Source organism: Eschrichtius robustus, chromosome 12, assembly GCF_028021215.1.
Source record: "Eschrichtius robustus isolate mEscRob2 chromosome 12, mEscRob2.pri, whole genome shotgun sequence".
Classification (NCBI taxonomy): domain Eukaryota; kingdom Metazoa; phylum Chordata; class Mammalia; order Artiodactyla; family Eschrichtiidae; genus Eschrichtius; species Eschrichtius robustus.
In genome coordinates, this window is record NC_090835.1 from 76017383 (window position 1) to 76040494 (window position 23112).

Here is a 23112-nt window from a genome sequence, read left to right on the forward strand (position 1 = left end):
ATACTAAAGTAGAAAACAAAATCCAAAGGGAAAGATAAGTTATCACTCAAAGATCCATTTAATACACGTGGATGGAACACCATTGGGTTCCAGTATCCTCCTAAGTTCTTCACATGTCATCCATCCTTTGTATCACGGAGGTGACAAATCATCCTGAATTCCCTTCTTGGAGCAGAAGGGACTTGGACCTGAGTGCGGGGTCCTGGGAAAGTCATTTGGAATGTGTTTTCTGGTGGCGTTTGAAAGTCCCCAGCTGACGGAAGGCACTGTGGCACTCGGGACACAAGTAGGGTTTGAGCACAGAGTGAGTGTGTCAGTGAATGTTGAGGTTCCCGCTGTGGCTAAAGACTTTGTCACAGTGCTCACATTGGAAAGGCTTCTCCTTGGTGTGGGTCCTCTTGTGAGCATGCAGCATGGAGTCGTGGGTGAACTTCTTGGGGCAGAGATCACAGCAGTATGGCTTCTCTCCTGTGTGGATTCGCTGGTGAACCCACAGGTCCAAAGGCTGCATAAGCCCTTTGGAACAGATATTTCATTTAAAGGGTCTCTCTCCCGTGTGTATCCTCTGGTGAAGGGTAAGCTGAGATGGATAAGGAAATCTCTTCTTGCATACCATATTCACAGGGTGCCCATCCCCAGGCTTCTTTTCCCTTGGGAAGACTGGTTGGTCCCACTGTGCTAGGTGAACCAACACAACGGGACCCAAGTTGTCCTGAGACTACTCCTTTGTCCAAAGATGTGGCTTCTTCCTGACGCACTTCTTGGGAAGTGGGACTGTTGGCCTGTTTCCATTTGAAACATCTTAGACTCCTCGGAGAACCTCTTCTGTATCCACTCTTAGTGGAAACTTCTCCCTCAGGACCCTTGAGAATTTCAGGCTCTTGACATGCTGTTTGATCTTGATCTTACTCAACCTTTCTCTGGAATCTGACACTATTGACCAATCCTCTTATACTTCCTTTGCCATTATGACACCAGTTTATCTCCTACATCTCTGATGGCTTCCAGAATTCGTCCTCAACTCCTCCCTTTCCCTTACCATCCCCTCCACAGTCCTGTGAATCAACAAATCCTGAGCAACCACAGGCTTATTCTTAAGCCTTCTCCAGTAGTCAACCTGCTACTGGAGTTGACTTTCTGAAACATATTCCTCCAGCCACCTCTAGGTTTGTGTAATTTATTACCTTGTATCTTTTTAAAAATAAATTTATTTATTTTTGTTTGCGTTGGGTCTTTGTTGCTGCTGGCGGGCTTTCTCTAGTTGCGGTGAGCGGGGGCTACTCTTCGTTGCAGTGCGCGAGCTTCTCATTGACGTGGCTTCTCTTGCTGCAGAGCATGGGCTCTAGAGCGCACGCAGCCTCAGTAGTTGTGGCCCATGGGCTTAGCTGCTCCACGGCACGTGGAATCTGCCTGGACCAGAGCTCTAACCCGTGTCCCCTGCATTGGCAGGTGGATTCTTAACCACTGCGCCACCAGGGAAGCCCTGCTACATTGTTTCTTAATCACCTATTTATACACGGCTGTGAACTTCACCAGACTCTGAACTCCTTGAGGGCAGGAACTGGTCTTATCCATTAGGACACTGGCTTTGGCAGGGTGGGGAGTAAGGGATGTATTTCCGAGACACTCAACAACGAGGTAGCATTTCCACTGCATTCCCAAGTGCTCAGGTCTAGCCGGTTCCCCAACCCTAGGGCATATGCAATAGGAACGGGGATCCTCTTCCCAAAGTTGCAACAAACCCTAGATTCTCAACTCATTTCACCCCGGTCCCGGCCTGCCAGGCTTCCCCTTTGATCCTCCTCAAGCCTTGTCTTGGAAAGGATGCCCTCGAGGGCTCCTGGTAGCTCTCTCCACCAATTTTGCGTAGGCAATTAGCGTTACGTTACCCTGACGAAGAAAGGCACCCTTCATTTTAGGGCTTCTTTCCTTCAATTCGGACTGGGCGGAGTCGCAGTGGGGAAAGAGTGAGAACCACTTTAGAATTGAACGGGCCGCGAAGTACGGCCGAGGCCGAGGCACAACAGATGCCGAAGTGCAGCACTGGGTGCAAAGCCCGGGCATCCCCTGACCCGCGCCTCTCACGCTAAGCTCAACCCCCTTTAGGGCGGGACCTCCCATTTCAGCCAATTCTGGGAGCCGAACCCTGGCGGTTTGTACTCTTCCTTTCCAATGAGAAAAAAAGGAAGCCGCTTGGTTCCAATGACCAATCGGAGAAGACGGCGCCTGGTTGTCAGGCAGGTTTGTAAGAGTTCGGGCCAATTGGAGGCACAGACACCTCTCGACCCGGGCGCAGCGCGCAGGCGGTGGCGAAGAGAAGCCGAGCGGGCCGAGTGCGGCCGAGCAAAGCCGGAGCCGGAGCGGGGCCGCAAGAGCCGGACCGGGTCCGGACGGGCCGAGATGCCCTATAAACTGAAGAAGGAGAAGGTGAGCGTGGCCCTTTTCTCCGCGCCTCCGCCTCGGGGCCTGCGCGGAGCTCTGGGAGGGGCCCGAGCCAGGCCCGGGACAGCCCCAGACTGACCCTCCCGTCCGGCCCCCGCAGGACTCCCGGGGCCGGCCCTCCGCCCCTGCTGCTGGTCGCACCCCCAGCCTGTGCCGCAGCTGAGAAAGCTCCCTCCCTTGTCCGGGGTAGAGTCCCCCCACATGCACCTCCCTCCACCGACCCCCGGCCCAGGGTAACCTCCTCCCTCCAGATCCTGCCCCACTCCCAGGTTACTCCCCTGCCTTTTCTGCCCCCATCACATCCCCATCCCCTCCCCATCCCCCACCCGTTTGCCGTTTGGGACAGCCGCTTATCTGAGACCGCACCTCCCTCCAGAACTAACCCCCCTCTCCAACCCCGCGCAACCCCTTCTCTTCCCTCCTCTTCCCACCCGCCTGGGCCTGGACCTGGGCCTGGGCCTGCCTTCTCCACCGTCCCCTACAGCCCCTTCTCCCTCCCTGCCAGGCTCCTTGACCTAGAACGGCTCTGCTTTCTCTCTCCTCCACCGAATCTGGCCTAGGCCCCTCCCTCTAGTTCTTCCTTCACACACAAACTTGTAAACCAGGACTGAGCCCTTCTGCCGATGGAACCTCGGAACGTCAGGGTGTCTGAGCGCATTCAGTGCAATCCCTAGTGATACAGATGAGGAGACTGAGGCCCCGACAGGGGGACAGGGGAAGGGACTTGGCCAAGGTCACACAGCCTGCTGGAGGCCCAGCTGTAATATCAGGTCTCCTGACTTAAAGGCTTCCTCTGTACCAAAGCCCCTCTAACAGGCATCAACACACTCCCAGGTTCATCCTCAACCAGTCACCTTTCCTAATCTGGGCAGGCTACTCCCCTTATTCCTAATTGAAGATAACCTTTGCATTTTTCCTTTTTTGTACCAGTGCTGGGTTTCTGTCTTTCCTGGGCCACACTGTCCTCAAATTGGGAATCTGCCCTCAGTATCAGATTAGCTATCCTTCTTACTCCACAGGGCAGCCACCTCTGGACACCCTTGCCTTTGTCTTGGTGTCTTGACACAGACCGTTTCTTGATCCTGCCTTCTTTCACCTTCCTCTTCTACCTCCGAACTGCCTTCCCCTCTTCTTCATCCCTGTCTTTCCCTACCCTCTGTTTCCTGCTGTTGCTGATGTCTGACTCAGAGGTGTGGTTCCTTTGAGGTACAGACTCACACAGAGGATGCTAGGATACCAGTTCCAGCCTCCCCCAGCTTCTTCTTTCCTGGGGCTGGCCCTTCATGGTGGGCGCTAGCTCTGGCCTGGTGTTCTGCTCACCCACTTTATGACCCCAGAGGTGTCTTGCTTTCATTTGCCCTCTGATTGGCTGGGTTGCTGGGCTGCCATCTCTGACCTTATCAGTTAAACTCCCTATCCTGGGGCTGTTGGAGATTTGCCAGGCAGCTCTGATTCTGGATTGTCCCCATAACCTCTCAGGACCTGAGATTCTGAGTGTTGAGTTGGTGATGGTATAGCAGGCATTGAACCTCCTTGGGTGCTGAGCTGGGCAGGTTTGGGTTCCCCACCCAGGCCCTGTGTCCTTGGGGAGCAGGCATGCTGAGGTGGTTTGGGCAGCTTAGCTGTAGGTGATGCACACAAAAGTCAGCCACACCAGGGGCTGAAGGGCTCCTGCAAGGGGTGTGGAGAGCAGTGCAATTCAGGGGAAGCTGGTGAGGTCCTCACTGATCTGTAGTTGTTAGTCTGATGGAACAGATACTGCCCCATCCACAGAAAGCCTTTATCTACTAGAGGATTGAGAAGAAGAAGAAAAATTCTTAAGACTTGCTAGGACCACAGGTGTTAAGTGTTTGGTTGGGAAAGAGTATGGGAAGGATTGGTGTGCATGGGGCCAGGCATCTCTGATCCCCTTTAAGGTTTAACTTTCCACTTTTGATTTCTAGTTGCATTTGGCCTCCTTCAATGGTTGACAAGTCCTGACAATGTCACTGGGGTTTGCCTAAAAGGGGTGGGGGCAGAGAGGAGGGGGGGGATGGAGGGTCTGTATTGCTCATCCATCACCTCTCCCCTTTCTCCTTCATCTCTGCTGGTCCCATGCCTGGCCTAACCTCACGGCCTCCTCCCTGAAGCCCGTCCTGAACCCTTAGTTGGGGGTGAGCTCTCCCTCCTCCCCTGGATTTGCAGAGTACTCAGTAGGTCACTTATGGCCCTTTTGTGTTCCCTTGGACTGGAATTAATTGTAGACAAGTCTTTTCTTCCCCCTTGAGAGAATAACTAAGCTCCATTTTGGTTTGGCATCTCCTTGTATACAGTAGGTGCTCAATGGATGAGTGCTGAGTCAGTCCTTGGGGAGATTTGCGTTCTTCCTCTTCCCTCATGTTCTGATCTAGGACTTTTCTGTTTTAGGTTCCTGGGTGGTGGCGTGCCTCTGCTCCCTCCCACTTTCTTCTTGTTCATAATAATCGTAATAACATTGACTAACATTTCATTTTTCATGTGCCAGACACTGTGATAAAGGGGATTAGGGGTACTTCCCTGGCGGTCCAGTCGTCCCGTGCTTCCGCTGCAGGGGGCACGGGTTCGATCCCTGGTCGGGGAACTAAGATCCCGCATGCTGTGCGGCACAGACAAAAAAGAAAAAAATTAAAAATTTAAAAATTTAAAAAAAAAATAAAGGGAATTAGGTACTTTGATTGTCAGCACTTAATAGGTGAGGAAACAGGCTCAGCGAGGCTAGTTAACTTGCCCATGATTGTATAGCCAGTAAGAGCTGGGCCTGGAACACAGGGTTGGCTCTAAACCACATTGCCATGCAGCACTGGACAGCTGGACTGGGCTGAAGTGTGTGCATTTCACCTGCTCTGCGGGAGCCAGGGAGCAAGGGTGGTGGCCTGGTTCCCATGCCCAACCCCCAACACCACCCCCCAGGCAGCCGGGATCTTTCTTCCGCACATTCCCTGAGAGATATGTCTGAGTGCTGCAGGGTGGGTGGAGGGGTACAAAAAGGAACAAGGAGCTCACGATCAAGGAGAGAGGTGAGACGTGGGTGCAGATGGGCCAGCTTTGTCCGAGAGGCCCACGTCTGGGCTGTGTGCAGACGGTCACCTCAGTGTTGCGTCCTGCCTGCACCCCCCTCATCCTTTCCCTCGCCACCTCATGCTCTGCACCACTCCCTGGCCCCTCGGCAAGGGGTGAGTGTGCCCCGCCTGGTCAGTGGGCACTGGGAGAGCGCCTAGCCACCCAGAGCACAGGGCTCCTTCCCACTGGTATAGTCATACCAGGAGCTGCTCCACACCTGGGAACGGCTTCCTGCCTCCCCACCCCCACGAAGCCTTCCCCCTGCTCCAGCCTACGCGGAGCTCTCTTCTCCCTGAAATCCTTTTGCCCCCGTGGGCATAATCACTGATTTAACACTTCTCACTGAAGGGGCTCAGGTGCTATCAAGTCGCAGAATCTCAGAGCTAGAAGTGATTTCCAAGGTCCTCCAATCCGATCTGCATTTAAGGCTCGGGACCCTGTTGCATCATGCCTTGGAGGAGGCATGAATGCACCTCTGCTTGAATGCTCTTGGATTTGGGAGCTTACAGCCTCACTAGGCAGCCGGTTTCTGTGCAGCTGCTCCAGGAGAAAAGTCTTCCTTGTTTGGAGCCTCAGCCTGTCTTCCTGCCACTTCTGCCCGTGGCTCATGGGCCTCTGGATCCACATAGAACAAGTTGCATCTTTAGTCCACATGGCAGCCCTTCATTTATTCGTAAAGATCCCTCTTGCTCCCCCACCCGCCATGACTCCTCCCTTCCATTGTTAGCTATCCCAGTTCCTGCAGCTGTTGCTCTCAGGACCTGCTTTTGAATCTACTCCCAGTGTGGGTTGTATTTTCCCCGAAGAAAACCTAGCATTTTTCTTTGTCCCTTCCAAAGTGTGATGCTCTCAACTGAACCAGATCCTCCAGAATGGCCCCATCAGTGCCAAGGACGGGGCGCTTCCACGTCCCCCGGTGCCAGGCACCCTGCACAGGTCTGTTAACTGGATGGCAGGTCACATGAGCTGCCGTGGCAGCCACAGCACATGGATGATTTGTGTTGAGCTTGCAGTCAGACCTAAATCCCCAAGTCTTTTTCACATTTTCCTCATCCTGTCCCTGGGCAGTTGCTTTTTTTTGGCCCAAAGCATAGGAAGAGATGCTGGGCAGGCCAGGGCTCTGAGCCAGCAGCTAGGTTCCCAAGGAAGACTTTGGACTAGTGCTCATTCTTTGTAGCAGTTCTGGGCCTTATCCCCATCCCTGTCCTTGTGCTTGTCTACCGAGGCGTTCTTGGGACGATTCCTATACCTGTTAGCATCCCTGGGCCCCACTGATTATGCCAGAAGCGGTTTCTAGTCTGGGTGCTGTTTGTGATATCCAAAAAAGGCTTCCAGGTCTTTCCAGATGGCCTCGGGGGTAGAGTGGTGACTCCCTTCTCTCCAGCTTGAGAGCCTCAGGCCCCCTCTGCCTGCTTTAGCTGGTAGCCAGTCTGAGCAGCTTCTTCCATGTTGCTTTTCCCTTGAGCCTCGTCACCCTGGTTCTTACTTGACAGAGGCCCTAACTCATACAACAGCCTTGTGAGGTGAAGGGGCATGGTCATGCTGAATTATTGTGTGTTAGAGTTGTCTTCCTAACCAGATTCTGAACTCGTTGGTGCCTTTGAGGGACTGAATCTCCCTTTGTGTACCCCAACCTGCCACCCCACCGCCCCAGGTTTAAGGTAGGTGCTCAGTGGTAATGATTGACTGATTGATTCAATTGGACAGAGGAGAATTACAACAGAGACCTGAGGGATGAGGATGAGGCCTCTCCCTTCCTCGGCATCTGTTAACTCTACCTCCGTCTTCTCCCTTCAGGAGCCCCCCAAGCTTGCCAAAGGCGCAGCCAAGCCCAGCAGCTCGAGCAAGGATGGTGGAGGCGAGAGCACTGAGGAGGTAATGAACGTGGGCACAGCCCTAGTTATGGTGCAGGCGCCAGTTCCACCTGCTTGATGGCCAGTGGGGTGAGGGATCTCAGGGGGCCGGAGATTATTGGGGCAGAAGGGAAGGAGACTTTCATAGCCCGGGAGGGGCCTGGACAGCCCATCCAGACTGCCCTCAGGCAGGCTTTCCCTTTGGCGGCTATGGACCAAATAAGCCCTCCAGTTTTTCCGATTCCGCAGGGATTCCTGTGAAAGTCAACTCTCTGTCTATCAAGGTGTTGAGAATTCCTTTTCTCTTAGGGCAAAAAGCTAGGGGTGGAGTCCTGGGGAGGAGGGAAAAGTACACGGGTGCACATGGGTGCTCAGTGGGGTGACTTCAGTGTAGCTCTGGGTGGGGCAGGGGTGGGGAGTGGCTGATGTCCCTGAGTCAGGCAGGGCTGGGCCCACCTCTCTTGGTCCCGATCAGATGGGAGCTGCTGAAGGACAGGCATGAGCAGAGGTCAGCGCAGCTTGGCAATCTAGGGCTGTAAAGCAATAAATGGCAAGCAGAGAGCACACAGGAGGGTGGAGGGACTTAAGGAAGTCCAGAGTGTGTCCATGGAAGTTTGGGAGTGTGCTCAGTGGGATGCTTGGATTCTGAACGGTCCTGGGAGCACGCTGAGCAAGCGCCTGTGTTACCCGGAAGCTGGTGCTCCTTGGTTTCTGTGCTTCCTCCCTCCTGTGCTAAACTGTTCAGAGGGACGGAGGTGAACAGGAAATGGAGCTGTCTAATTCTGGGCAGGTCTTGTGGGTTGGGGGTGGGTCATGGAGAGGAGATCGATTAAAAAGTGTTTGGTTGGGGTTAAGTCTGGATTTGGATTTTTCTGGATACTTCTGGTCCCTATCACCTCCAAAGAGAGCCAAGCACTTTCCACACCTGTGACCATCATTTTGCCCTCACTTGAGTGATGGGACGAAGCAGGGTAGGTTTTCTCCATCTTACAGACCTGCGAGTTGAGGACCACAGAAGAGAAATTCCTCCTTCCTCTGCACGTACACTGGCATCTGAACATGTCTCTAGGCCAGTCCTTGTCACTCAGTGCTGGCACTGTTGGTTCCCAGATGTGTTTCTCCCCACCAGACTGTGAACTCTGAGGGAAGGAGCTTGCTTCTTCCCCACACCTGTGTGCTGACACCCTTGGTTCACAGGAGATCACCAGGAGACGCTTCTGGAGGGCACACCCTCTGGGCTCAGTCTCCCCTTCAGGAGCCGTGACATGTGTGGGACCCACAGGGAAGGTGGTCGGGAGCCGGCAACTGATACTCAAAGCAGCAAGAGACTTGGAAACAGGATTTAAAGGGACAGAAAGGAATAGCGTGGGGGGCCACTCCTGCCTTCTGCCTGACTCCCTCCTCCTTGTTCAGTTACTAGACAGATTGGCTGTCATTTCCTGGAAGCAGCCCTCGTTGACCACCTGCCCCCATCCCCATGCCCAGGACGCAGTCAGGGCCCCTGGTACCCAGCATCACTCCACGCCAGTGCTTAACCACAGCTGTAATGAAACAATTCCGTGGGAATTCATTGTGTGTCAGTTGTCTCCTGTGTTAACACTTAGCTCCTGAGAGGCTCTCGCTCACACCGAAGGGCGTGGCCCACCGGAAGCACCAGCATTTGAATGCATTAGTCAATGGATGAGCAAACAAACCAACTTCAAATTAGACCTGGAAGGAACCCTCTCCTTTCATAGGTAGGAAAACAAAGGCTCAAGCAGCTTAAGAAATAAGCTGAGACCAGCTGCTGTGATTTCTCCACCGCCCTCTGGAAAAGGAGAGTGTCGTGTTCACCTTGGGCTCTGTTTTATGAAATGCCGCTCAGGGCTCACCTGTCTGAGGCAGCTGCAGGAATTCTGCTCCATGATTTTGCAGAAATGCACCCAGGTGGCCCCAGGCAGTGGGACATGGAATAGTTGGGGGCCAGGCTGTGAGGCCCAGGTCATCAAAAGCTGTTTGTCACAGTCCTTCTCTTGCCCTTTTTCTTTCTTTCTTTTTGTTTTTAAGTGTTTTTTTTTTTTTGATGTGGACCATTTTTAAAGTCTTTATTGAATTTGTTACAATGTTGCTTCTGTTTTATGTTTTTTTTTTTTTTTGGCTGCGAAGCATGTGGGATCTGAGCTCCCAACCAGGGATCGAACTCGCACCCCCTGCATTGGAAGGCAAAGTCTTAACCACTGGACCGCCAAGGAAATCCCTCCCTTACCCTTTTTCTAGTCCAGAATTTTGGGTTCTTACAGCCAAACTTACCCCGTGTCAAGCATTTGCCAGTCTTTCCAACTGATCTTAATAATTTATAGCAGCCAACATTTATTTTATTGAGCAGTTACTTGTGTATTAGTTTCCTAGGACAGCCATAACCAATTACCATGAATTGGGTGGCTTAAAATACCAGAAATTTATTCTCTCACAGCTGTGGAGGTCAGAAGTCTGAAATCAAGGTGTCAGCAGGCCATGTTCCTCTGAGGTTCTAGGGAAGAATCTCTTCCACGCCTCTCTCCCAGCTTCGGTGGCTTTCTGCGATCTGCTCCTTGGCTTGTAGAAGCATCGTTCCAATCTCTGCCTCCGTCTTCACTCAGCGTTCTCCCCTGTGCCTCTGTCTCTGTGTCCAAATTTCCCTCTTCTTATAAGAACACCAGTCATGTTGGATTTAGGGCCCACCCTAATCCAGTATGACCTCATTTTAACTTGATTACATCTGCAAAGACCCTGTTTCCAAATAACGATCACATTCATAGATGTTGGGTTAATGTGAATTTTGGGGGGACACTGTTCAACCCAGTACACTCTGTCCCAGGCACTGTGCTAAGTACTTCGCATGCATTTAATCTTATAATCTTCTCATTTAATCTCTACAGCAGTCCCTGAGGTCATCTGTTATCATCATCAGCCCCATTTTACAGACGGAACTGAGGCTTAGTGATGTTAAGTAGCTTTTACTCGGCAGTAAAACAGCAGAGCTGGAATTCAGCCCAGGTCTGTGGCCAGTCCTCCCTTGTTCTTAATGACCTAATAGGCTGGTTCTAAGATTCTAGAAGAGTCTTAGAATGGAAAGGAGCCTTGAGAGATTAGGTCAGACTCTGCTGCAAGGCAGGGGTCTTTCCTGGCCTGTCTTTGGAAAAAGCATTTCAGTGCTGTGGACTTTTCTATGTGCTGTGCCCTGTCCTGAGTTCTGGGAGCAGGGACAGAGGGAGGAAGAAATGATCCTGGTCTCCCCCACTTCAGCCTGACATCACTGTAGCCAGAGTTGTTACCCTAAAAACATTTTTGGTCCTATCAGTCCTTTACTTAAAAGCCCCTCTTGGCATCTCATTGCTCACAAATTCAAATACTCAGCCTCAGGCCTCCTGGGCTGGCCCCGCCCTGTTCTTCCAGCCCCTCTGGACTTTCCATCTTCCAACCCGACAAGCCTTTTATGGCTCAGGGCTCTTATTGATGTCATCCCATTGGCCTGGACTGCTTTATCTCTCTCTTTTCATTCTTTGCCTAAACCCGTGTTTATCCTTTAAGAGCCAAATCAAAAGTCACCTCTTCAGGGAGGGCTTCCCTAATTCTTCAGGCAGAGTTTGTCACTCAGCCCTCTGAGTTCCTGAATCCTTTGCGGCGCTCTGGTTTTGCATTGCCCTGTACTAATGGCCACTTTCGTGTCTGTCTTGCCCACCCCACTGGACTGTGAGCTCTTCGAGGGCAAGGGCCATGTCTTAGTCACCTTTTAATCTCTAATGTGTAGCATGACGTTTATTGAATAAATGAATTAAGAACGGGTATTGGGTTGGCCAAAAAGTTCGTTTGGGTTTTTTGTAAGCTGTTACGAAAAACCCAAACGAACTTTTTGGCCAACCCAACAGCGCTCTAGGTGTCAATACAGGAGAGAATGCCTCTCTGATTTTCAGGGTTTGAAACTAAAATGATCTTCACTCAGCTAGTTAATTCATTATGCAAAAGCTATAACATTAATCTTTGCGTTTTTCACTGATAATTTTATCTTTCGTCTTTATACTACAGTACCTTCTATAGTGCTTAAATTATATTTCTACGTCCTACTTTATGTTTAAATATATGGGTTTAATGATTACCGGTGTCTGTGTTAGGGTCAGGTTGGAATGGAATTGGTTCAGAGTGGGCAAGTATAGTTGCAGTCTCCTGAGTGTGAGGGTGGTGTATAAATTCAAAGCCCCACTGGAGGGGCTTCCCTGGTGGCGCAGTGGTTGAGAATCCGCCTGCCAGTGCAGGGGACACAGGTTCAAGCCCTGGTCCGGGAAGATCCCACATGTGGCGGAGCAACTAAGCCCGTGCGCCACAACTACAGAGCTTGCACTCTAGAGCCCACGAGCCACAACGAAGAGTAGCCCCCACTCACCGCAACTAGAGAAAAGCCTGCGTGCAGCAGCTAAGACCCAATGCAGCCAAAAATAAATAAGTAAATTTATATTTTAAAAAAAGCCCCACTGGATTGCAGGAGGCCAGAATCTAGGAAGGCTTCTTGGAGTTTGCATCCTGTTGCAAGTTTAGAAGTGGGAGGAGACAGTTGTTCAGGCAGAGGAGACAGCCACTATGGAGTCTCAGAAGTGGGAGCAGGCAGGTCACCAGCTTGCCTTTGGGCCGTGTCCACCCATGCTCTGATGGCTGCAGAAGGTTCTCCTGGGGATGCAGCTGCCTTTCATCTCCAGCCCAGGTCAATAAAGGAGAAGTTGGAAGCTAGAGCTTTTAGGAGAAAGGGTTGAACGTGAGGTGAGTTGCTGGCCCACACCTATACTCGCTTCTGACAAGTATGTTTCCAGGGCTTTGCTGGCCGGCCCAGCTGTCTCTCAGCTGCTCCTTGTATCTGGCGCCTGGGAGCCAATGGTCCTTATAAAACCAGGGTGGCCCAGTGGGCTGGGGGCGGGGCAGACTAAGCCAGCTCAGCTGCTCTCCGGCCACCCCAGCCTTCAATAATGCCATCCTGATGGGGAAGGGACCTTAGGCATCAACTCATTGGGTGGCTTTTTAAACTATGATTTTCAGCCATGCAATCTCTGTTTTCTTAAAACCTTACTTGGAGAGTGTTTGGACTACTGATATAGTCCAACCCTCTGCTCGTTAGCAGAGAAAATTGAGGTCTTGCTTTTCCCTTTTTGAGAAGAAGGCCTCCTTTCTCTGGATGTCCCCTCAGTGCGAGGTTCATGGAGATGCAGGGTTTCTGCATCTTATCTGGGAGGATGAAGAGAGACATATTCTTCCCGAGTCTTGTTCCTCAGTTGCCACTGAGCCCCTCAGCCTAGTATCTCTGATGTTTCTTCTTCCCAGTCTGCTCCCACCACTGTGCAGGGCTTTGTTCTGAAGGTCCCCGGTCGGGACAGGAGGGACCTATGGGGATGGGCCTGGGCTTGGCATCCCCTCCCACCACCCCCCCCATCAATCAAATGACCAGTCATTCGCTGAGTGCCTGTTAGGTGCCAGTGTCAGTGCTGAGGAGACCCAGAGGGGCACAAACCAGGGTCCTGGCTTTAAAGGGACTTGCTTTCTAGTGGGGAGATGACACATGAGCAAAGTGATCAAGAGGTGTCACTGGGGATGATCACAGAGCCAATGGAACAGATAAGCAGTGTCAGAAGGTTGAGGGTGGAGGGTGGACATGCAAGGCCTGGAATGATTGGAGAAGGCTTTTTGGAAGAAGGTGGGTCTTGAAAGATGCAATGCCTTCTTGGGTTCTCCCATTTTATTTTATTATTTTTTTGGCCACGCCACGTGGCTTGTGAGATCTTAGTTCCCCACCCAGGGATTGAACCCGGGCCCACAGCAGTGAAAGCATGGAGTCCTAACCACTGGACTGCCAGGGGATTCCCTGGGTTCCCCCATTTTAAAACAAGAAGGATAATGAACTCTAAGGAACATTTGAGGTGTGCTAGTTTCAGGAATTTCCAGGCTGTATTCCTAAAATCCAGGGATGGGAAATAATAATAATAATAACAACAATAGTAGAAGATACTGCTTATAAGACACTTCTGTGTGCCATATACTGTTCATTTAAATCCTTATTACAACCCTGTGAGGTAGGTACTATTGCCATCCCCACTTTACAAATGAGGCACAGAGAGGCTATATGACCTCCTGGAGGTTACTCAGCTAATAAATGGCAGAGCCAGCAGTCAAACCCAGGCAGTCAGGCTCAAGTCTGTGCCCTTGACTGTTAAGCTCCACAGATAAGGACTGGGTTGTTCCTGCGACAGGGAAATGGGGAGAGTCTGATGCACACCAGGCTCTGGTCCCCTGGCCTTTTGCCTCTCTCCTTCATCCTCTACCAAGGTGTGATCCGTCCTCCGTGTACAGGAAGAGAGACCCCAGACTTCAGGGTGCCTTGCACTGTCTAAGCAAAAAAATCACACTGGTTGAGTGTAGTCATGGCAAGCGAGGTGTGATGACTGCTCTTGCCCCACTCCTTTGCATTCCCCTAGTCAAATTGGTGTCTGGGGCTCATTTCAGGAGGAGGAGAGGGCCAGATGGCCAAAGCAGTAATGAGCTACGTTGGACCCAAGGCCTGCCCTGGGCTGGACCAAGCTCTCCTCTCCTGCCTCTGACCCCCAGATAGGTCACAAGCTTGACATAATTGTTTCTATGAAAAATTCAAGAGCATACAAAGCATAACATTTGTCTTCCTCCTTGCCCCTTATCCCAGAGAGTTTCATATTCTCCCATTCTTATTTTATGAAGTAAGAGTTTGTGGAGGGGGCTGGAGAGGAGGCGGGGTTGGCAGGTGTGAGCACAGGAGGAGTTTTCCTGTGGCGTGGGGACCCAGCTGGACGTGACCTCACTCCTCTGGTCCTGCTGCAGTCTCTTCTCTGGTTGTGGGGAAGGGCTGTCCTGTGGCTCAGCCTCTCCCCTCTCCCAGCAAGGGGTTACCTGGACAGTACCTATGAGTGGACAGCCCTGCAAACACCTGTTTGTGTGCTTCTGAAAATGGGCTTCGTGGGGCTCTGACACCCGTGTCTGGGAGGAATTAAAGAAATAACTTTTGGAAATTAGCTGTATTTCTCCCATTATATTGTCTTTTTTTTTTTTTTTTTTTTGGCCATGCTGCGTGGCTTGCAGGATCTTAGTTCCCTGACCAGGGATCGAACCCAGGCCCCATGCAGTGGAAGCACAGAGTCCTAACCACTGGACCGCCAGGACATTCCCTCTTTCTCCATTATAAAAGCAGTGTCAGCTTGTAAAAAATTTAGGAAAAATAGGAAAAAGTCATGTCTCATTCTGCCATTACAGGAGATAGTCATGAACACAATGCACTTGTTCTTTCTTTTTCTTAACTGTATTTTGGGTTCTGTGCCTGTTTTAATGTGGGTGAGCTCATTTTGTATATACAGGTTTGTGTTATCCTTATTTAACTTAGCATATAGGAAGCAATTTTCTCTCATTCCATAGTTTTAGGCTTTTCGTTTTGTTTTTAATTTTTATCAGCGTGGTAATAGGTGCATTGTTCAGAAGGTCAGATAATACTCTTGGGCTTGTAATGAGCAGGGCAGCCCCTGTCGCTGGCCACTCTTCTCCTGTTTCGTGGCAACCACATTCAACTCCTAACTCTTTCCTTGCAGATTGACTTTTATACCTCCAAATAAGATCCTTTTCCTGCTTTTTTTTTTCCCTTTAATTTGTGAGCTTTAGATGTCTCTTGACTTCCTAACGTGGAAAATTAAGGCCCCAGTGTCTTATTCCTCCGTGCAGACTTTTCCCCTCCTCTCAGAATACTTATCACCCGTTTTGGGTAAATTACTATGACTGTGTAAATATTTTTCACAGCTGAACCACGTATGATTACATTTAGTACATAGTTTTCATAAACATAATTTTAACTCCATGATTTCCTTGTATTTATATATTTGCCATTATAAATAAGACCATAAAAAGTGTTTTTGCACAAAGCCTTTTTTTATATTTAGGATTTTTCTTAATCTATATTTCTAGTAGTTAAACTGCTGAGATATGGGAAGGAATTTCTTTCTTTTAACTGAAGACTGTCACACGTTCAGTAAATGATAAAATAGAGTAATCTTCGGTGTACTGCTCGATGAATTTTTACATATGTTTATGCTATGAACCACCTCCCAGACCCAGTCAAGATACGGAATGTTTCCATTAGTCAGAAAGGTCCTCGTGCCCCTTCTCAGTCACCACCCGCATTTCCCCAACCCACACCGCTGCCACCCCCTCCCCGGCAGGAGAGCCACTTGTCTGACTTCTGTCACCATCAGTCCATCAGTTAGCTTTGCCTGTTCAGGGATGGGAGTGAGCATTTTGAAGGCTCTTGATGCACAGGCAGCAGGCATCACTTTGGGAGACACGCCTTCTAGACCGCTCCCTTCCAGGGCCACATCCCGCAGTTATGTCTGACCCTGGTCTTGGCTCCTTCAGGGCAGGAGGCAGCTGCTTGCTGCCCAGGCCCATAGAGGCATAAACGGACCGGGGGCTGGGCGGTGGGCCAGGCCTGGGGTGGGAAGCGTAGTTTGGCGAGTGCACTCCAGTGACGCGCTCCTTTGACCAGGCCCAGCCGCAGCCGCAGCCGCCACCGCAGCCGCCGTCATCCAACAAGCGTCCCAGCAACAGCACGCCGCCCCCCACACAGCTCAGCAAAATCAAGTACTCAGGGGGGCCCCAGATTGTCAAGAAGGAGCGACGGCAAAGCTCCTCCCGCTTCAACCTCAGCAAGAACCGGGAGCTGCAGAAGCTTCCTGCCCTGAAAGGTACTTGGGAAAGGTCAAGGGGGCTGGGGCATCAGACCTAGGGGACAGTGGGTGTTGGCGGAATGGCGGTTTGGGGGTGTTTGGGGGAGGGTGGAAGCTCTAGAGGACGTGAGGGGGAGTTGCGCTGGGGCTGGGGGTTGGCGTCAGGGGAGCAGGATGGTGGCAGGAAGGGATCGGGGAACACCCTGCGAGGTGAGCAGGGCATAGCAGTGAAGGACCACAGAGGAGACCTGACCATGGCCCATCCGCCCCTAGACTCACCAACCCAGGAGCGGGAGGAGCTGTTTATCCAGAAGCTACGCCAGTGCTGCGTCCTCTTTGACTTTGTGTCAGACCCACTCAGTGATCTCAAATTCAAGGAGGTGAAGCGGGCGGGGCTCAACGAAATGGTGGAGTACATCACCCACAGCCGCGATGTTGTCACCGAGGCCATTTACCCTGAGGCCGTCACTATGGTAGGCACAGGGAAAGGGGAAAGTGGGCAGGGATGGGGGCCCCGGAAAAGCCCGGACCTGCCCAGAGAGCTCTCACCTGGGCCCTCCCTACCCCTCAGTTTTCAGTGAACCTCTTCCGGACGCTGCCACCTTCATCAAATCCCACTGGGGCTGAGTTTGACCCCGAGGAAGATGAGCCCACCCTGGAGGCCGCCTGGCCGCATCTCCAGGTACCAGAGCAAAGGGGGCAGGGGCCTGGCCATGGGCAGTGGGGCACTCTGAGCCCTGCAGCAAGGGGGCTCTCCCAGTCCTTGGGGAATGCCCCTAAGTGATGCTCCTTTCCCCCCGCAGCTCGTGTACGAGTTCTTCTTACGTTTCCTTGAGTCTCCCGATTTCCAGCCAAACATAGCCAAGAAGTACATTGACCAGAAGTTTGTCCTTGCTGTGAGTCCCCTCCTTCCAATCCATGAACTCTAGCCCCACGTCCCCTGACTCCAGTCCAAGCTGCTCTTTTTGCTTCTGCTGAATATAGGTACTGTATTGGGTTTCAGCTGTGTCTGGTGCAAATTGACCATGGGGGTTAAACAAACCTACTCTGTCCATAAGAAGCTTCCAGCATAATGGAAGGAAACAAAAAAGCAACACTGTTACCCTCCCCGCCCCCCCCACCCAATGGGGAATGCAGCATGTATTCCCAGACATCACCTGGGGTAGAGCAGTACAATAGAATCACTCTTCCCAGAGACTCGTCTCCACGCACCCTCGTCAGAGGGCTTCCCCTGGCCAGGACCCAAGTCACCCCAGCCCTGGCCTTCCCCGGCTCCTGCCTCACTGCCGCCTCTCCTCCCGCTTGCTCCCAGCTCCTGGACCTGTTTGACAGTGAGGACCCTCGAGAGCGGGACTTCCTCAAGACCATCTTGCATCGCATCTATGGCAAGTTTTTGGGGCTCCGGGCTTATATCCGTAGGCAGATCAACCACATCTTCTACAGGTGAGGCCAGGAGCCTGGGCTCCGGAGCAAAGCAAGCCCCTCACTAAGGTGGGGTGGGAGAAGGGTGGTAGGCGGGACTCCACAGAATGCTGGAGGGGCATTAGGGGTTATCAATAGAGTCTTTGTTCTTCCCTCAGGTTCATCTATGAGACAGAGCATCACAATGGGATTGCCGAGCTCCTGGAGATCCTGGGCAGGTGAGAGGTGGGGCGGGGGCACACATGCCTAGAAAAGGCCGGGGGGGTTGATGCATTGAGCTTGGACCTGGCCCTTTGGTCCTGACAACCCTCCCTTAACTCCCAGCATCATCAATGGCTTTGCCTTGCCCCTGAAAGAAGAGCACAAGATGTTCCTCATCCGTGTCCTGCTTCCCCTTCACAAGGTCAAGTCTCTGAGTGTCTACCACCCTCAGGTGAGCTGCCTTCCTCCTGATGATCCCCGGCCCTGGCTGCAGAGAAAAGAGGGAAGGGGAAGCATTCCAGCCGTGATGGGGTGGCAGAGGGAGGAGGGGGCGGAATTACTCTCTACGCCTCCCCTTCTGTTCTGGGGTCTGGTTTCTGTCACCGACCTCTCTGCGATCTTCTGAGCCCTGCACCTCACCTCCTTTCTGTCTCAACCTTCTGCAGCTGGCGTACTGCGTGGTACAGTTCCTGGAGAAGGAAAGCAGCCTCACTGAGCCGGTAACTCCCCTGCTGGGCCCCAGGGTCCACCTCTCCCTGTCAGCAGCACTTGCCAGTTGGTACCTATCGAGCAGTGCCGTAAGCACTCAGGGGGGATGTAACCCGACAGGTGACATGGTTTCCTCTCTAAAGGAGAAGTAAAGCCTTTGTACACCTAGGAAGCATCCAAGCCGGAGAAACATGAACACTTAGCTGAGGCCACCCAAGCTGTGCCCACCAGGGTTGGGGGGGAGAGGGCAGGATGGCTTCCTGGAGACCCAGACAGGTGTTGAGTGAGAATTTTATTCCTGTGTCCTCCTCTTCTCGCAGGTGATCGTGGGCCTTCTCAAGTTCTGGCCCAAGACCCACAGCCCCAAGGAGGTGATGTTCCTGAATGAGCTAGAGGAGATTCTGGATGTCATTGAACCTTCAGAGTTCAGCAAAGTGATGGAACCACTCTTCCGCCAGCTTGCCAAGTGCGTCTCCAGCCCCCATTTCCAGGTGAGACCCAGACCCAGAACATCCCAGCCCCTGCCTCCCAGAAAACTGAGGAGGGTCTTCAGCATAGCGAGCCATATCCCCAGAGTCTCGCCTGTCCCCACCAGGTGGCAGAGCGTGCCCTCTATTACTGGAACAATGAGTACATCATGAGCCTGATAAGTGACAATGCTGCCCGAGTCCTTCCCATCATGTTCCCTGCACTCTACAGGAACTCCAAGAGCCACTGGAACAAGTAGGGAACTGGGGTGGCACTGGGCACTGAGGATCTGGTTTTGGAACGTGGGAGGGTGTGGATGGACTCAACAGCCAGTGGTCTCATCTGGTCCCTCAGCAAGCGGGGCTGGTGCCCACTGCATATTAATAGGGCCTTGAGGGACTGACCGGGGAGAAAAGATACCCATGTGAGAGATCTGTGCTACCCAGCAGCAGAGCAGTGGCCTCTGTCACATCTCTTCTTGAGGTCAGATATTCTGCAGCTTTGGAGATGTAATTCCATGTTGTGAGAAGCTGATGTGATCCTCTTAGTATGTATTAAATCCCAGCGTTGTAAAAAGGCTTTCCTGCTAAAAGCAAGTGCGCTGGGAGGCCATTAGTGTGGGCTAGAAGAGTAGGAAGTAGTGGGGAAAAGGGAGCTCTTGGAGCACGGGGTGCGGAAAGGATGGACAGGCAGACTTGTATTTGTAAAGGGCCTGAACTGCCAATCTCAAGTCACATGATTTGGCCAGAGCGATGAGCTTACACTGTACAGAGGCTGGTGGGATGGGAGTAGTACATGAGAAAGCTCTTAGCAGAGACACCTTGTGGGAGAGAGCAAATTGAGGTCCCGGCACTGAGGGCAGGCTCTGGCCTCTTACACCTCGTCTTTCTTCCTGGTGGCAGGACAATCCACGGCCTGATCTACAATGCCCTGAAGCTGTTTATGGAGATGAATCAGAAGCTGTTTGATGACTGTACACAACAATACAAGGCAGAGAAGCAGAAGTGAGTCTCTCTCTCCTTGGGGGTGTTCCTCTTCCACACCAGCCCCCTGTGCTTCTCTCTCAAGCCCACCCCAATCCTGTCTTTGCTCCCTCAGGGGCCGGTTCCGAATGAAGGAGAGAGAAGAGATGTGGCAAAGGATTGAGGAGCTGGCTCGCCTTAACCCCCAGGTGAGGTGCTTCTGCCCTTGCCCTGAACTGAGAGGTCCAGCCTGGGTGGGGGGAGGGTTTGTCTGAAGAGGGGCAAGAAGCAAACAGGGTCCCCAGACTTCCCAAGTGGCTCTCGCCACTTGTCTGCCTCCTTTCCTCTCAGTATCCCATGTTCCGAGCGCCTCCACCACTGCCTCCTGTGTACTCGATGGAGACGGAGACCCCCACGGCAGAGGACATCCAGCTTCTGAAGAGGACGGTGGAGACAGAGGCCGTGCAGGTGGGAGGGCACGGGGAGCAGAAAGACAAGACAGCCCTGGGAGGGAGAGGAGACAGGAGCCGCAGAGCCAAGGAATCAGGGCAGGAAACAATGGGATTTCTCGGGACTTGGTCACCATTCCTCACCTTCTGCACATCCACACACAGATGCTAAAGGACATCAAGAAGGAGAAAGTGCTGCTTCGGCGGAAGTCAGAGCTGCCTCAGGACGTGTACACCATCAAGGCACTGGAGGCGCACAAGCGGGCAGAAGAGTTTCTAACTGCCAGCCAGGAGGCTCTCTGACCTCCTCACCCTCCCACCACAGGGCCACAGCCCACTCAGCCCTGGGACACTGCCCCAGCCCTCCACCTTCTGCTCCCCACTGGCTGACTTGGGGCAAGGCAGGGCCTCTCTGCTCTAGGGAGGGGGATGAGGCACTTGAAACGGGGACACCCACAGAGTGGTCCCTCTTCTCCCCCCCCCCCCCCCGATGTGTTCATGCCTCCCTGCGGCTAGTACAGACAGGCTGAGCGCAGCAATGCTCAGCGCTCAGACAACTTGGGGATGCCTGGCCCCCTCCTGCTCCTTATCCCACAGCTACCTGAGGCTGCTCTGAGAAATACACACGGGAATAATATGCTCCTCTCCTCTCCCCTTCAGCCCCATTTGAACTCCAGGTGTCTCCTCCTTGTCTCCCTCCCCTGCAGGCATATAGGGAGCAGCAGGAGATGATTCTCACCAAAGTTATGTCAAACCCCATTGGCCCCTGGAGTGAATTAGCTGGAGGGGAGCCAACCCCCAACAGCACAAATAGGCCCCCAGCCCCAGCAGTGTGCAGGCTGATGGGGTTGCATTATTTCCTCTTACCCCTGCCTGATCAAGACAACATGGGAGAGCAAAAGGAGAAAAGCATAGGCTTTGGACAGTAGGTGATGAATATAGGGCCCAGATGGACCAAGAGAAGGGGACAAACAAACACCCTACCCTGTACCCCCTCTTTGGTGAGCAGCAGCCCTGGGATCACTGACATGGAAGGGACCATCCTGGGGCTGACTGCTTTCCTGTGCTGTTGGTCCCCAAAGCTAGGAAGAAGGAAGCAGGGGGCAGTGCCCTAAGCATGGCTCCCCCCAACACCTATTTATTTCCCTGTTTGTGCTGATGCTGGGCAGGCTCTCACTTGTCCCTTTCAGGAACCTTGGAGGGGCGAGGGGCTGGGGGGGGGGGCCGGACCCAGGTTCCAGGGGCACAGGCAGTGCAGCTTTTGGCTGTGTACATAGGGTGCTTTATTCTCCACAGAGTGATACATGCTAAGGTGGGTTGGGCTTGGACCGTTGTCCCCATATGTACAGAACTGAATAAAGTGGGTCTCTGAGAAGAAATCTGATTTGCCTTGACGTGGAAGGGAGACGGGGAGGATGGAGATGGCCATTACAACAAGGATGTGTTCAGTCCTGTGCTGGTTCTGGCCTGGAATGCAGAGAGATAAGGCACCTCTCAGGGTGATCACTTCCAGGAAGGGGCAGCCTGCCGGGCTTGGAGGGCCTTCTGTACCACATCTTCCCACTGGGCATCTGATATCTCCCGAGCCCAGGCAGGAACCCCTGGCGCAGGCAGGCTTACACCAGCCATCGTCCTTTTCACCAGCTCCACGTGTTCTGAAATCACAGGCAGACCAGTTAGGGGGTAGAAACAATAAGACCAGCTCCCCTCCCCGTTCGTTGAATTAACCCAGAGCTTTTGGGCTAGTGAGGTCACTGAATCTGTCCTGTTATTCCTAGGCAAGCCTGCCCATCCCACCCCCCCAGCCTAGAAGAATAGCATTTCACCTGGATTCTGAAGTCTGCAAAATCTTAGATTACAAACTTGTTTTAGGAACAGGGTGTTCCTGTGACTTCCCTCTACTGGCACTAACCAGTTCCCTTCCTCCATAATTATTCCAAAATAAAAGAATGATCTCTTTTACCTGGGTCCATGGGAATAGAGCTGTGGTTGCTCGATGCTGTAGCTCCCTCCTCATCTTCATCCTCGCTTTCTAACGGTGGGTCTGGCAAATGAAGCCCCAGGGCCTGCAGAGCCAGAGACGACAGTTCAGGGCCAGTCCTTCAAGGACTCCAGCTTCACCTGCTCAGGAACAATGCCTCCTCCACCATACCTGGATCCGATCCTGGATATCAGCAACTACATCTTCTCCATCCCCCACTGGTGCCAGCTCCACCTCCTCTTGTTCAGGATCTTGGTTCAGGGGCTGGTAGGAGTAGCCAGCTGGTCCTGCCCCCGTTTCCTCCTGCTCTTCTTCTGGTTCCTCACTGCTCCAATCCCCAGTGCCTTCTGTAGGGCCCTGGTGTGGCCCGAGTTCCTCAGTCTGATTGGGGAAGATACGTTCAGGACCCATGGTGTCTCCCCCTAGAACTACTGCTGCCATCGGGCAGGGGCTGCAAGAACAGGGCGGCAGGAGAATAGTGATCGGATGAAATTAAGTCCACCTTCAGCTTCTCATCCAGCTCCTTGTGGTCTCCTCCTACGTCACGAAACATTTAAACGCCCCGTTTCCTGCCCCTCTCCCCACCATCCAGCCTCTCCCGGGCCCTTCACCTCTTAAGCCGACTTATCTCCAACGGAAGCCCACCCGCCTTACGCCGCCAATTCTTAACAGCCCAGCCGGAGGCCATGCCACCTCCCAAAAGACACCCCTTCGAGAACGCCCCTCCCCCCCCGTCCATTTAGGAACTCCGGGTCGCCAAATAAGCTCCCCTAGACAAGGCGTACCCGCCCCCTTCTCTCCAAGGGGTTCCCCTCTGTACCGCCTGACGAACACCCTTCGGGTCCCAGAGGCGTCCTTCAAATGGCCCCAGCTGCGGCGTCCCCAGCCGCCCCACCGATTCTCGGCGCTGGCGTTTCCGCGCGCCTTACCCGCTCAGAGCCCGCTGCCAAACTCGCACCTTCACTTCCGGCGCGGCAGGACGGGCCGGGGTGCCTAGTCCTCCAACCCTGCCGCGCGCTCATGATTGACGCG

General features: G+C 52.8%; 2 protein-coding genes and 1 pseudogene across 4 annotated transcripts; 1 reads left to right on the plus strand and 2 right to left on the minus strand.

Moving 5' to 3' along the window:
• Positions 1 to 211: 211 nt before the first annotated feature.
• Positions 212 to 1042, minus strand: LOC137774065 (zinc finger and SCAN domain-containing protein 5B-like; annotated as a pseudogene).
• A 1262-nt stretch (positions 1043 to 2304) lies between these two features.
• On the plus strand, positions 2305 to 21478 carry PPP2R5D (protein phosphatase 2 regulatory subunit B'delta). Its single transcript, XM_068557611.1, has 16 exons — positions 2305 to 2427; positions 7318 to 7395; positions 15928 to 16126; positions 16382 to 16581; positions 16680 to 16790; positions 16912 to 17004; positions 17421 to 17551; positions 17689 to 17748; positions 17855 to 17963; positions 18178 to 18231; positions 18541 to 18711; positions 18816 to 18943; positions 19591 to 19692; positions 19787 to 19859; positions 20002 to 20118; positions 20265 to 21478. Exons 1-16 carry the CDS (start codon positions 2401 to 2403, stop codon positions 20400 to 20402), a joined length of 1791 nt encoding a protein of 596 aa, XP_068413712.1. The 5' UTR covers positions 2305 to 2400; the 3' UTR covers positions 20403 to 21478.
• Positions 21359 to 23085, minus strand: MEA1 (male-enhanced antigen 1). 3 transcript variants are annotated; one of them, XM_068557617.1, is made up of 4 exons: positions 23010 to 23085; positions 22252 to 22531; positions 22063 to 22165; positions 21359 to 21754 (listed from the first exon to the last, which is right to left on the minus strand). In XM_068557617.1, exons 2-4 carry the CDS (start codon positions 22519 to 22521, stop codon positions 21603 to 21605), a joined length of 525 nt encoding a protein of 174 aa, XP_068413718.1. In that variant the 5' UTR covers positions 22522 to 22531; positions 23010 to 23085; the 3' UTR covers positions 21359 to 21602. The 3 variants fall into 3 exon arrangements, with proteins under 3 accessions (XP_068413718.1, XP_068413719.1, XP_068413717.1); XM_068557618.1 differs by having other exon boundaries at positions 22866 to 23014; XM_068557616.1 differs by lacking the exon at positions 23010 to 23085 and adding an exon at positions 22901 to 23009.
• Between the last annotated feature and the right edge of the window lie 27 nt (positions 23086 to 23112).

Bases quoted from the DNA above. Each gene is read 5' to 3' on its own strand.
- PPP2R5D (XM_068557611.1), top strand. From the start codon at position 2,401: ATGCCCTATAAACTGAAGAAGGAGAAG. The intron at 16,791-16,911 runs GTACCAGAGCAA...TTCCCCCCGCAG, and splicing joins CCGCCTGGCCGCATCTCCAG to CTCGTGTACGAGTTCTTCTT. The intron at 18,944-19,590 runs GTAGGGAACTGG...TCCTGGTGGCAG, and splicing joins TCCAAGAGCCACTGGAACAA to GACAATCCACGGCCTGATCT.
- MEA1 (XM_068557617.1), bottom strand. From the start codon at position 22,521: ATGGCAGCAGTAGTTCTAGGGGGAGACACCATGGGTCCTGAACGTATC. The intron at 22,166-22,251 runs GTATGGTGGAGG...CTGGCTCTGCAG, and splicing joins ATATCCAGGATCGGATCCAG to GCCCTGGGGCTTCATTTGCC. The intron at 21,755-22,062 runs GTAAAAGAGATC...CTGTGATTTCAG, and splicing joins CTCTATTCCCATGGACCCAG to AACACGTGGAGCTGGTGAAA.